Source organism: Ammospiza caudacuta, chromosome 7, assembly GCF_027887145.1.
Source record: "Ammospiza caudacuta isolate bAmmCau1 chromosome 7, bAmmCau1.pri, whole genome shotgun sequence".
NCBI lineage: Eukaryota > Metazoa > Chordata > Aves > Passeriformes > Passerellidae > Ammospiza > Ammospiza caudacuta.
Window position 1 is genome coordinate 2,000,996 of NC_080599.1, and position 14,195 is coordinate 2,015,190.

The window sequence follows — 14,195 nt, forward strand, 5'->3', positions numbered from 1 at the left end:
GCTGGGCCAGCACAGGGCCACAAAGGGGCCACGCAGCCACTGCCAGGGCTGACAGCAAGGCCAGGCACACACAAGCAATTGCTGAGCATCACCTGCACTGGCCAGGCCTGACTGTGCCAAAGGCAGAGCTCTGCTGCCCTTGGGGCCTGCAGCAACAGTCCATAGCCCAAAGAGCCTCCATGGCTGTGCTGGAGACCAAGGCTGCAGCAGGGAAATGCAGGGCTGCTGCGGGATGGGGAGGGCATTGAATTCCAGCACACACCTCAGCTCTCTGATGATCCCGGCACCATGCTGGGCCCTGTTTCAGCCTGGAGCAGAGCAGATGTTGATGGGACAGGAGCCTTGCGGGTCTGCCAGGGACCTGCAGCTCTCAAGGTGCTCTGCTCTCCCTCAGGTGCACTCAGAGAGATCCAATCCCAGCTGGGCACCTCAGGGCACAGGTGGAACTGCCTGTTCATGGGCACACAACTGATGTCAGCCTGGATAGGGGCACAGGTTTTAATACGTGTTTATCTGATAATATACAAGCGAATCTTTATTATGTGGGTCATTTGAGTACTTTTAAGAAATACCAATATTTTCCCACCAGAAACAGTGGTTCCCACTCTACTTGTATAACCAATACTCATTCTATTATTTAATCTCCCTTTTCCATCTGGTGTTTCTACCTCTCCTGTTGAAATAGCCATGTTTGACTACATCTCTTCACTAGACCAGCTGGATCCGTGTCCTTCCTGCTGCTCTCACATTTCTTCTTCCATATGCTCTCTGGCCATTCAAGTGCCTCTCAGCTGACTGGTTTCATGCTTTGAATCTCAAGGAGTGGCCCAATCTTTAAGAAGTTCAAATAAATATTAATTAAATATGTCGTTCTGGTTATACCTATCTCAGAATTACCTTTTTCTATGTCTTTGTCTTGAACTGTTTCTGTATAGAAATCCCTTCGGGATGGTGGACATGTGAAATGCTGCTGGGACACGACAGGAAACCGAGGGAAGAGCTGTGATGGTTATTAAATTCTTCAAATATTCCGTTGTGTTTGTAGGCAAGAAATGTTTCTGTGCCTCTGAGTGTCACCAGTCCCTGAACCCAAAGGACACAAACCTGATGAGTAGTTGTTCCCACTGCAGGGGCGCTTGGACTTTGGCTCTGCACAGGAGAGCTCTTCATCCCCTTTCTCTCTTTTCCTCCCACTGGGCATAGAGGGAGCTCCTGACTTCAGCCTGTGACTCGTGTGTGCAAAGAGCAAATCTGGGCAGAATCAGGGCAGGGAGGGTTTGGGGGGAACTTGGGATCTGTGCTGGGCACAGAAGGTGTTTTCCATTGCTCTGAGACTGTCTGCTGTGAAAAGTGGATTTAATATCAAGCAGAGGAATGACTTTTGCATTTGATGGAGCTGTGCCTTCCCTTGGCTTTGTTGGCTGACAAGAAATGAACATCCCTCTGTGTCTTGGGCAGCTCCTTCTCCAAGGAAAGCAGGTGGGAGTTGGAGCCAAGGAGCTGAAAGCTGCAGGTGCAGCCTGGGCTGGAGGGAGCTCAGATTTGCACAAGGCTGCTCTGAGTGCCAGGGCTTGGATGGGGGAAATGGTGGGGTGGGGGTAGGGACAGAGTCTGATTGATTGTCAGCCATGAAGGGTCTTGATTTTCATATCTATTCCAACTGCATGAGGAGGTACTTGGATTCAGTGTCAATTGGAGATTGCACACATCAATGAATTAACAGCAAAACAAAATTACCAGGACCTAAAAAGTATTTTCTCACTGTCTTTTTAAATATCATGTGTTCACTTTGAATACACTACTGAGATTTACTTAACTACAAATTATTTGGAAACTGAAATACAAATTGTTCCCAAAGGCTTGGCTTGTTGAGGTGTTCTCAATGTTAATGAGTCCTGGGACACTGAATTCCTGAACTGAAGAGCTGAAGGCTGAACAAGCCTCTGCAGCAGGAAAATTCAGCAGCAGCCTCCAAGTTGCTGAGGATGTCAGCAGCCCCCACCGAGGCCATCCCTGCCCAGAGACCGTGGGGGAATGGGTAGACAAGGAGAACTGCCCTGGGGCTGGGGCAGCACAACTCAGAGGCACCAGCGGCTCCAGCTGGGAAATGGAGTGTGGTATGTGGCTGGGAAAGCCCTGCCTGGGCTGTGCCAAGCAGGACAGACAAGCCCTGACTCCCATCCCCCAAACAACTCTCTCAAAGAGACATTTAAAAGGAAACTCAATTGTTTGTGTCCTCTGAGTTTTATGTGCTGAAGAAATAGCAACAAGAGACTCTAAAAAGTTCAAAAGAGCAAAACAACCTTTATTGTCAACTTTAGAAAATCAGAGAAACTTTTGCAAATGTTTAATATGACATTAAATCAACAAAAAACACAACTCAAAGCATTACCTTGTGCTATTCAACTTCATAAGCTCTAAGCCTGTTCAATTTTAAGTCACTCAAAATTTGGAAGAGGACATATATACAAGAAGTAGACACACAAAGAGAGACAGACAAAAAAGATACAGAGAAGCATACACACAAACAAACACACAGAACTACCAACTCCTGGATTCCAGCAGTGCTCAGATGGAAATTCCAAGAGGAGGGAGGGTCAAGATGTGTGCTTGCCTTGTTGTCAGCCTTCAATACCTCTTGGTCTTCCTGGGCCCTTCCCCCAGGTGGGACTTGGGCTCATTTGGTCCCTCAGGAGCTGGGCTGGGGCTGCAGAGGTGGCTGTGGAGCATTGCCTGTGCTGTGCCAGGGACTGGCAGCCACTGCTGGGCTGGGATAGAGGCTCTGGGGGGATTGGGGTTCCAGGGCAGGGCAGGGCTGGGCTTACAGGGCAGTGCAAGGCTGGACCTGCCCCTTCCTTCCCAACACACAAAATTTTTCCAGTCAAAAATCTCCTCCAGTCTTTCACAACAGGCAATGTTGGAGGTGGAAATCCCAATTCTGGCCATGGGCACCTGGCTAAGAAGGACAGTTCTTTTCCATAGGAAGGAAAGCATGGAGCCCCAGTGTTTCAGCAGCTAATAAGAAGAGACCCCCAACATGCCAAGGTCAGTTGGATCAGTCAGGAAGTCAAAAGGAGGCCAAACCAGCCAGACCTATGGGGTCTAACAGTGTCACAACAGTGCCTTGATTCCATGGGGTCCAGCAGTCACAATGGTCACAATGGTCCCACAATGGTCCCTTGAGAAGACCTGCGGTGTCACAATGGACCCTTGGGTGTATGGGGTCCAGCAGTGTCACAGTGGCCCCTACATTTGATAAGGCCCTGAAGTGTCACAATGGTCTCCGTGGCTCCCCAGGCCCCACAGTGTCATGTGACTCCTCTGTTCCATGAGCCCTGAAATGTCACAATGGACCTTTGGTTCCATGCAGCCCTGCAGTGTCACAAAGGCCTCTTGGTTTCATGAGGACCCACAGTATCACAATATTCCTCTTGGTTCTGTAGGTACCCCCATGGTCACAATGGTCTCTCTAGTTCCATGAGGCCTCACAGTGTCACAATGCTTTGCTTATTCCATGGTACCTCATAGCATCACAAGAGTCTCAATGATCCCATGAGTCCCCTCAGTATCACAATGGAGCCCTCAGTGCCATGGTGCCCCACAGTGTCACAATGGCCCCTTGGTTCCATGAGGCCTCACGGTGTGCCAATGGATCCTTGGTTTGATGGGGTCTCTCAGTGTCACAATGACCACTACATTCAATGGAGTCACACAGTGTCAGCACTGTTCCCTTGGTTCTATGGGGCCCAGCAATGTCACCGTGGTCTCCATGGTTCCATGAGCCCCCACAGTGTCACAATGTTCCCTTGGTCTCACAGGGCCCCACAGTGTCACAATGGTCCCTTGGTTCCATGGCCCTGTGCTGCTGCATTCCCCCCTCAGGCTGCCCTGCCAGCTGAGAAATGCTCCCTGGGGCTCGGCCTTGGCCAACAGCCCCTGGGCTCAGCTCCTCTGCAGCTCATCACAAACACTGTCTGCTCCAGGCACTGCTGCTGCCCAACCAGCTCCTGCTTTCTGTAGGAGCAGCTCTGGGAACTGTTTCTGTTCCCTCAGTGGCACAACATCCCTGTTCTCACACTGCCAAAGAAAGCTGTTGGTGCCAAGTGCGGCCAGGATGAGCCATTGCAGGGACTGAAGCCCCTCTCTTGAGGCCCTGCACACAGCACTCCAAAAGGAGCCCTTGGAGCTCTCCTGGGCCAGCCACTCCCTCTGAGTGGGGCCTCTCCCAGCCGGGAACTCTCCCGTTTGCTGCATTCAGGGATCCCCAACAACCACAGAGCCTGGGCCGATACCCCCACTCCTCCAGGCTCAGCCCTTCACCTGCTGGGCAAATGCCAAAGGATCCCACAGTGAGCATTTCCTGCCCTCAGGGGAATTACTCACAGGGGCCTTGCACCTACACTTTGTGTGCACACAGGACTGCCTGTGCTGAGGAAATGTGGCAGAAATGCTGCTCTCTGAGGGGTTGGAGTGCCTTGGATAGCTGAGTCAGTCAGGCCTGTAGGTCAGGTTAAGTCACAAGGCCTAAGTGAAGATAAATGCTGCTAAGAGTTGTTCTTTTGCTAAGCTGTTACCTTTAATATAAGTTATCTGTTAAGCAAAATATTGTAAAGTGTTATTCCGCTGTTAACTTGCAAATTCATAGGTTTGAGTTAGATTAAATGCTGTTACACTCTGCTCTTTTGCTAAATTGTGAAGTTGAAAGTATCAGTTAAGGTTAATGTATAAGTTAAGTCCTGTTAAGTTTGAGCTCTGTTAGGCTTTCAGGCAGTATTCCTTTCATCCTTGCCCTCGCTGTCCTTGTGTCACACACAGACACACAGGGACAGTTCTCGGGTAATTACTGGTTTGATTGCCTGGATTTGGTTTGGTTTTGTTGTTGCTTTGTTTCCTTGGTGTGCCTGAAGTGTCCAGTCAGGAGCAGACTGACTCTTGGCAAGGAACTTTGTGCTGTTGTCCCTTAATATTAAATCTGGTTTTTACTGATCCCTTGCTGGGGATTTTTTCAGCACTCTCAAGGCCTCGTTCGTAACAGGGTGAAGGAGCCCTGGCCCAGGCTCTGGCCCTGGGGGACACGGGGACGCTGCCGGGGGGTCCCTGTCCCCCTGTGCCACCCCCAGGGCCCCGGCCCCCCGTCCCCGTGTCAGGTTCTGGGATCGATCTCGTGAAACATCCTCTGGGGGAGGCTGCGGGGCCGGGGGCGGGGGGACCCGGGGGGACAGGGGACCCCGCTGTGCACGAGCAGGGTTGGACTGCTCTGGGGGGAGCTGTGAGGGGGGCCAGGGCAGAGTGACCTCCCCAGTGCTCTCACACAGACCCTGTGATGTCACACAGCCCCTGTGATATCACACTGCCCCTGTGATGTCACACTGCCCCTGTGATGCCACACAGCCTTTATGATGTCACATAGGCCCTGTGATATCACATAATCATATCTGTGATGTCACACTACACCTGTGATGTCACACAGCTATCTTTGTGATGTCACACTGCCCATGTGATGTCACAATCTGTTCTGTGATATCACAGCCAGCTCTAAGATGTTCCACAGCCACCAGGTGATGTCACAACCCACTCTCTGATGCCACAGAGCCACCCTCTATGTTGACAGGATCTGCTCTATGGCCTCACACCCTAATCTGTGATGGCACAGCCAGCTCTGTGATGTCACCACCGCCTCGTTGATGTCACAAAATCCTCAAGAATGCAGTTCTATTGAAACCCTGAAGTTTCTTGTATTTGAAGAAATTTCTGTCAGGGACACAACTGACAAAATGTCGCCAGCTTCCAGTCAGAACAGAACATTGGAGGAAGTGATGGCAGCTGGGGACAAGCAAGGGAAAGGTGTCTCTGATGCTGAGCAAAACCTGAATGTGTTTGAGGAATGCAAAGGGCCAAGGCCTGAGCTCCAGCCCCTGGCCAGGCAGATCCTGTCCCGCCCTCCTTGCTCAGGGCTCTTCCCGGGATGGGCACTGGCATATGGGGATGTGCAATGCCAAGGGCAGGAGCATGGGGCGGCCCCTGCCAGGCTGCTCAGCAGGGACAAGGAGGCAATGAGGCCCCAGGCCTGCAAGGGTCACTTGTCCCCTCATGGCCTCAGGCCCAGGCCCAGCAGCCATGGCCAAAGTGCTGCCCAGGTTGGCTCTGGCAGGGCTGTCTTGCAGCTGCTGCCCATCCCTGTGCCCTGTGCAGCCCAGGCTGTCCCACCGTGTCCCTGCCCTGTGCCTCTGTCCCTGCAGGCTGTCAGCATCCCCCGGCTGCCCCACCTGGCTGGGCCCTTCCTTTGCTGACAGCTCTGCCTCCTGCCTGCCCCTGCCTGCCCACACAAAGCCTGGGCTGCTCCAGGCTCCATCTGGAGGACATGCTGCACCACAGCCCTGCCCTGGCAGGGAAATTCCTTTCTTCTGGTGTAGACTCTGGGCCTCCCCAGCTGCCCTTGGTGCCATTGTTTCCTTCTCATGCTTATATCCTCAATGAAAAAAAGCTCCAGCATCTGTGGAACCACCCTTCAATCCCTCCCAGGCTATTCCTGTTCTGTCCTCAGTCTCCACCCCTCAGCCTCTCTCTGATGCTTATGTGATGAGGCCTCTAAACCCCATCTGGGGAGATTTTTGTGTCCTCTCCAAGGTCTGTGAAAATGGAAAAATAGTGGTCAAAGTTATTTTCTCCCACATCTTGCCAAGACAGAAAAAGGGTCAATATCTTTAAACAATATCTTTAAATGAGGGTGGATTTACATTTGTAAGAAGGAGGAAATATTTTACAGTTATGAGAAAGGCATAAAAGTGCAAGTGCATTTCCAGAGAAGTAGATGCCCAATCCCAGGAATACTCCAAGATCAGGACTTTTGTGCAACCTGCCCCAGTGAAACCTTCTCATCCCCAGGGACAGAATTCCCGTTCTCTGTGTTCTCTGATGTGCTGGGTGCCCTCACAACACTTCTGGCCAGAATGTCTGCTGAGGGCAGCCAGGCTGCTGCAGGGGCTGTGACCTCACAGCCATCGCCATGGCAGCCCTGTCCCCTGGGCCTGGCTCTCCCCTTTCCTCCGCCCCTGCCTTGGCTCTGCTGCCATGAAGAGTTTTGTCATTAATATCTTGTCCCCAAGCTGCTGGGGCCAATGGCTTCCCAGTCGGGCTCCTGGGGCAGAAGTGGCTTTTCAGAGCCCAGCCAGGAATGAGCCCTGAGGCAGCAGCTCCGCAGTGGTGGCCACCAGGCCGGGCTGCCAAGGGAGGCTTCTGGCCATGGCCTGCAAGCAGCTGCTGCTGCCAAGGTGCCTTTGGTGCCTCAGGCTCTCCCAGGCACAGCTCCCAGCACGGCACTCTACCCTTGTGCCCGAGCCCTTCCCTGTGCTGGGGCTGACCTGGGGCTTTTCCTGCAGCAGGACCTGCCCCGCTGATGGCACAGGAAAGGCAGATCCTGCTGGAGGCCTGCAATGGGCTCTAGCAACTCTAGCAAGGCCCTGTTGACCTCAAAATTGCTTCATAGAACATTATATTCTAATAATTTTATAGCACCTGTACTGTGGAGTAAATAACTCTGGTTAAGATCTTTCTGTAAAATCATGATCACAATCAATCAGAGCGGTATTTGTATAAATGTATCTGGTATTCTATCATTAATCCTGTGGGACAATTTGAGTTAAAGTTCAATTCTACCTGTCCAATCTTTTACACCTTTGACAAAGTCTGGGGCTGGGATTGGATCCAGTCACTCCCATTCTCCTCTCTTAGAAGGAATTGTAGAAGTTGAGGGGTCCTGCAGGGGTTTAAGGATCCATGGTGGCTGTTGGGTTTCATTTCTCCATCTCATGTCTCAGCAGGAGATTCTGTGGCAAAGAAATAAAGCTTTTGCCTGAAGCTCCCACTGTGCCCATGACAGGAACCCCTGTGAGTGTCTGGGACATCCCGGCTCTTTGCCAGCCTGGGGACTCCTGGGATGTCACCGTGGAGCCCCCGTGAGTGCCTGTGACAGATCGGTGCTTTTGCAGCCCAAGGTCCCCTGGAATGTCACCATGGAATGGCTGTGACTGCCTCTGACCACACGGCTCATTACCATCCCCAGAAAGCCCTGGGAGGTCTCCATGGAGCCCCTGTCTCTGCCTGTGACATTCCAGCTCTGGAACAGCCTGGGGACTCCTGGAAAGTTCCCATTGAACCCCTCTGAGGGCCTGTGACAAATCTGATCCTTAGCAGCCAACCATCACCAGCCCCTGTTGCTATGGTCAGTTTCCATGGCAACCATCACCAGCCCCCTGTTGCTATGGTCAGTTTCCATGGCAGCTCCATGGAGACCCCATGCCAGGCTGGTTGCCATGGACACCAGCGCAGGCCTGCAGCCACAGCCCGTTGCCATGGCAACCATTGGCAGCCCCATCCCCAGGCTCATGGGATCCCAGAACCACAGAATTGGCTGAGCTGGGCGGGGACCCATCAGGATCCTCCAGTCCAACTGCTGGCCCTGCACCGGACGCCCCAACAATGTCAGCCTGGGCCTGGCAGCGCTGTCCAAACGCTGCTGGAGCTCCGAGAGCCTTGGAGCTGGGACCCTTCCCTGGGGAGCCTGGGCAGGGCCCCAGCAGCCTCTGAGCAAAATCCTTTTCCTGACATCCAACCTGAGCCTGCCCCGACTCAGCTGCAGCCGTTCCCTCCACTCCTGTCCCTGGGCCCCAGAGGGAAGAGGTTCCCACAGCCCCAGCCAGGGACCCGCTCCCAAGGCTGTTTCCATGGCCACCAGGGCTGGGACCAGCTGGGATGCTCGGTTTCAATGGGCCGGGGTTCAGGAATGGGATTCCCCAATTTCCTGCTTTCGCTAAAACCACACTGCCCTCACTGCCCTCCTGCCTCCCATGGAAAGCACAAAAGCACAAAAGGCAAAGATCCCAGGCTGGGGTAAGAACAATTCATTGGGAACAGCAACAAGATAAGGAAGAAGCAGAACAGAAACAATATTTCTAACAGAAGGGATAAATGAAACTGTTTACAGGGAAAGCTACCACACAGCTGCCTGGCTCTTCCCAGCAACATATATCCCCCACCTGGAAAGGTCACCCTTCTCCTCAGGGAGAGAATCCCTTTCCTGCCCCTGGCAATGTTCTGAGGTGCGAGTGAATGTAATGACATGCCAATGGCCAGACCCTCATGTTCGTCAGTTCCACACGATGTCATTGACAGGGGAAGGAATAGGGACAGGTGTCTTCCCAGCATGGATCACAGGGAACATGGATCACCCAAGCTCTTCCCAACATGGTTTTCTCATGGGGGATGAAGCTGGAGCAGTGCACAAAGCTCCTCCTGCAATTGGAGCATTTCCAGCTTCCCTTACTTGTGCCTGTGTTGGTGTCTGGTCAAGTCAGAGCTGCTGGTGAACCTCTTCCCACATGGGGCGCACTGGTAGGGCCTCTCCCCAGTGTGGATGTGTAGGTGGGTGACAAGGTGGGAGTTTTGCTTGAAGCCCTTCCCGCAGTCAGAGCTGCTGGTGAACCTCTTCCCACATGGGGCGCACTGGTAGGGCCTCTCCCCAGTGTGGATGTGTAGGTGGGTGACAAGGTGGGAGTTTTGCTTGAAGCCCTTCCCGCAGTTGGGCCTCTCATCTGTGTGAATCCGCTCATGCAGGAGGAGATGGGAGCTTGTCTGAAACCTCTTCCCACATGTGGCGCACTCGTAGGGCCTCTCCCCACTATGGATGCACTGATGCCTGATGAGGTTGGAGTTGTACTTGAAGCCCTTCCCACACTCAGGGCAGCAGAAGGGCCTCTCTTCTGTGTGAATCTGCTGGTGCTGGAGGAGATTGAAGCTGGTGTGAAACCTCTTCTGACACTGGGGACACTCGTAGGGCCTTTCCCCAGTGTGGATACGTTGGTGCCTGATGAGTTCTGACCTGTAGCTGAAGCCCTTCCCACACTCCCCACATTCGTAGGGCCATTCCCCAGTGTGGATCATGTGATGACGGATCAGGGTGCTGCTCTGCCTGAAGCTCTTCCCACACTCCGAGTACTTGTAGGGCTTCTCCCTATCATGAAGCTGCTCATGGACCACCAGCTCCGAGCCCTGGCTGAAGCTCTGCCCACCTTCCTGGCTCAGGCTGGGTCTTTCCTACTCAGAGCACGCTGAGCTGGGTTTGGAGCCCCTCTTCCCGTGGAGTCTCTGGAGATTTTCCTCCCTGTTTGATTCCTGTGCCCTGGAGTCACTCATAACGGCCTCTTCCACGAGGTTCTGCTGTGGGGATTTGTCCTCCCTGGTCTCCATCCTCAGCTCCTTCCCTGGGGGAGGAAGGACAAGGAGAGGATGGGATTTGCCTCTGTGCCAGAGGGAAGGGGAAGGAGATTCCCCCAGTGCATCCCCGGCAGGACAGAGTTGGCGGCAGGGTTGTCCTGCAGCCGGGGGCCATGCTGGGCTGGGAGATGGAGCAGGAAAGAGGAGGAAAGGGGCACTGACTTCCTCCTCACCTGCCTGGGTATCCCGGGGCATGTTCCTCTTCCTCGCAGCCTCCTTCTCCATCTGACAAAGGTTTCGGGATGGGAAATCCTGTTTTGGGAGAATAACAAGGGATGAGCACATTGAAATTTTTTCTGGTTTGAAGGCAAACCTGGGAGACAGTATAAGCTAGAACTACAATTTAATAAGAAAATTAAGATCAAGGCAATGATACAGAAACCCTGCCTTGAACTGACAGAGTCAGGATATAACATGACACCCTTTTGGTCAGGGTGGTTGCAGCAGTCCCATTAAATGGTGGCTACAGTCCTGTTGGAGTGACAAAGGTGATTCTGTCGAAGCAGTGATCCTATAGAAGTGTCTGGCCTTCCTCTGAAGGTCCTGTGGTGGTTATGGAGCTCTTGTCCTCTGGGAATTCAGTAGGCAAGCTGCTCCTGGTATTGCAAGCCTCAGCTTATATCCAGGTAGGAATGCTTGGATCCTCCCCTTGGGCGGAGCATCCCACAATGGGATGATGGAATTTGATCAGTCCTGCACTGACACTCAATGGCCCATTCACAGGAGATATCTCCCCTGGAGGGCGTTATCAGGGGTGAGCCATGGAAGAGATAAAGAACACTGCCCCACCTGTTTATAGCAGTTGATGAAGATGGGGATTGAAAACGTGCATTTGGTTACATCTTGCATGGCAACCTGAAACAGTGGGGTAATCCCTGATCAGGGGGTGAACACCACCCCCTTACCCAAACTGGCTCAGGTGTAAAACCCCCACCCTGGGAAGGCCACAGACACAGGGGACAATGTCACACTTGCCCTGTCTCTGTCTCTGTCTCTCTCTTGCCTGCCCCCCTTTTCTCTTTCACAGACTGGGGGGCTTTGCCAAATCTAAGAATATTTTGTCTTTTTTTCCCTATCAACCTTGTTAACACCTACACAGAGCTTTACCTTCCTTTTCAAAATCTGAATTCGGCCAAATTTCCACATTTCTTTTCTCAGAATGTGCCAGCAGCTGAGCTGGAGCTGTGCAGGACTAATGGAACTTGGAATTGCCACAAATTTGCTTCTTTTGTCAGTTTATTAAAGTTTGGGGTTTTTTTGCATTTCCATCAAAAGTATCTTTTGGGAAAAGCAAATTCAAGTCATTTTTTAGAGGGTTACGTTTGATTTCTGACCAGAAACAACTTTACTTTCTCCAGTGCCCAGAGGATGCTCAAGGGGTCTCTGAGCCTCTCACACTGGGAGATGCTTGGGAGGGGCTGGAGGGAGTTGTCCCTGTCCCTGTCACTCCAGGCCATTCCCCAGGGATTGTCCCTGTCCCTGTCACCCCAGCCCCTTCCCCAGGGGGTCTCCATCATTCTCACCCCAGAGAATGCCTGGGGGGTCTCCCTCCCTCTCATACCCTGTGCCAGGGGGTGCTCAGGGCAGTCTCTGTCCCTCTCAGCCCAGGGGATGCTCGGGGGTCTCTGTCCCTCTCAGCCCAGGGGATGCTCGGGGGGTCTCCATCCCTCTGGCCTCAGGCAATGCCTGTGCAGGGCTGGGGACCAGGGGCTCTGTGTCGCTCTCACCGCTGAGGGTGCTCGGGGCTGGGGGGGCTCTCCAACCTTCTCACACCTGGGGAGGCCGGGGGGGTCTCTGTCCCTCTCAGCCCTGCTGTGACCCCACCCAAACATCATTGGGGTCAGAGGGACAGAGACAACCCCAAACCCCCAGAAGGGCTGAACCTGGGATTTTTGGTTTGGGGCTGAGGATTTAGGAAGGGGCTGGAATTGGGGCTGGCCTTGGAGTTGGGGCTGAGATTTGGATTAGAGCTGGGATTGGGGTTAAGCCGAGACATGGGATTGGCTTTAGGGCTGGGGTTGGGACTGGGTCTGGTGCTAGACAAGTCTGGCACTCGGATGAGATTAAATACAGAACTATGAGTGTGTCTAAACATGGAGTGAGACTGAGACAGGATCAGGGTCAGGTTTGGGATTGAGCTCACCCAGAGCGGGACAGGGGGGATATCACAGTGGGAAGGTTTGGGGAAAATCCTGGTTTAGGGAAAAAAAAGGTGTGAATGCCTTCGGTTGGGGATTCCTCCCACCCAAGTCCACTCCTGGAAGCCACCTGATATTCAGAAATCAAGAGTGAATAAAAAAAAATGCCACCCGGATTTTCCCATTTCCAGTCTCATCGCTCTCGGGTTCTGCTTAGTACCTCATCTCAGGGCTGCTGGGGATGCCATGTGTCCTGGGGATTCCCTCTCTCCAGGGTCCTGCTTTTGGATTCTGGGGGGTTTAGGGGTCCTGCTCTCAGCCTCCCCACAATCTAGCCACTTGGGGGTCCCCCCACTTCCCACCATCCTACTCTGGTTTAGGGCAAATTTGGGAGAAAATCCCCAAAAGGGGTTTCCTCTAGACAGGAGATTCAAGCAGATTCTTTCCCAGCTGATTCAGAAAAATATTTCCTTGGAGAAAATTGCAAAAAAACCTGTTTATTTAGCAGGCAAAGAATTCACCAGCAAAACAAATGAACAATATTAAACAATAAAATTGTTGCTGCTCCAAAAGAGATGACAAACTCACAAATTCCTTCCATGGGCTGTAGTTGGGCTCACTCAGTCTCTTATCGGTCTCTTATCAGTCCCTCCAGCACTGGAAATGCCATGGCCCAGGCTCGGCCAGGTGGGCCACAGGTGTGAGGTGCCTGTGGTGTTCTGGTTGTTCTGTCCAGAGCAGGTTTAAACAGCACCAAAGAAAAAGAAAAATCACAGTCCATGGAACTTCTCTGCCCCAGCGAGCTAAAAATGAACTAAAAGCAAAGGAGAGCTCTGTCCTGCTGTCTGTCTGTCAGCAGACAACTGATAGCTTAGGTTTTAAGTTCTTCTGTTCTGTTTTGATGTGCAGCTTTAGCTTTATATTAAATGTTACTGGGATCTTTTCAGCAGACAACTGATAGCTTAGGTTTTAAGTTCTTCTGTTCTGTTTTGATGTGCAGCTTTAGCTTTATATTAAATGTTACTGGGATCTTTTCTCAGGGTGGTGAAGACAAAACAATCCTGTTCTAGCTGGAGACTCAAGGACAATCTCTTCAAACTTCAGGCCCAAAGCATAAACAATGTGAAAAGAGGAGGGCAGGCAAGCAAGGAGGATGAAACTTCATAATTTGAAGTTATTAATTGGACAGTTATGTGCAAATGGACTAAAACTTATAAAAATGTGAGATCTCGTGATCAAGCCCTCTTTTGCTCATCCAGGCAGAGCCACAGCTGTGGCTCCAGTACTGCCGGGGTGTGGCCTTTGAAGGCATTTCAGTAAAAATCCACTTTGTTCCTCATAGCTCTGTCTGGCCTCTGTTCCAGCTCCTTAAGTCATCACAATAGTCCAGGTGCCGGAATGTGGAGGAGTGAGTGCAGTTTCTGAAAACAAACTGCAGCTTCTTCCTCCTCCCTTCGCTCTCAGAAACAGCTTTAAAGGTGCAGAACTCATTTCTGGGCTAAACAGACCGATGGGGGTACGAGCATCATGAAGTCACCCCAGGACACGCCCCTGTCAGGGTCAGGGGTCCCGTCCCCGCCTCATCTCCGGGCTGCCGGGGGTCCCCCAGCTCCGGTATCGCCCCTTCCCCTCTCTCCGCCCCGGGGGTCCCCCGTTCCACAGCCCCGGCTCTCACGGGGATCCCCAAAACCAATGTCCCGCCCTGTCGGTACCGGGCCATCCCCACGTGGACCCCTGGGACCCTTCCGAGGGGCGATCGCGGCTCCTCTGCCCCCGAAAAAGCTC

At 52.6% G+C, this 14,195-nt stretch overlaps 1 protein-coding gene and 1 pseudogene across 1 annotated transcript; one reads left to right on the forward strand and one right to left on the reverse strand.

Annotated features, from left to right (window-relative positions):
- LOC131560158 (zinc finger protein 850-like) overlaps window positions 1–14,195 on the forward strand; it is a 596,580-nt pseudogene that overhangs the window by 71,015 nt on the left and 511,370 nt on the right.
- On the reverse strand, window positions 9,319–10,497 carry LOC131560131 (zinc finger protein 154-like). The gene is made up of 2 exons (XM_058808801.1): window positions 10,435–10,497; window positions 9,319–10,092 (listed from the first exon to the last, which is right to left on the reverse strand). The coding sequence occupies exons 1-2, from the start codon at window positions 10,495–10,497 to the stop codon at window positions 9,319–9,321; spliced, it is 837 nt and encodes a 278-aa protein (XP_058664784.1).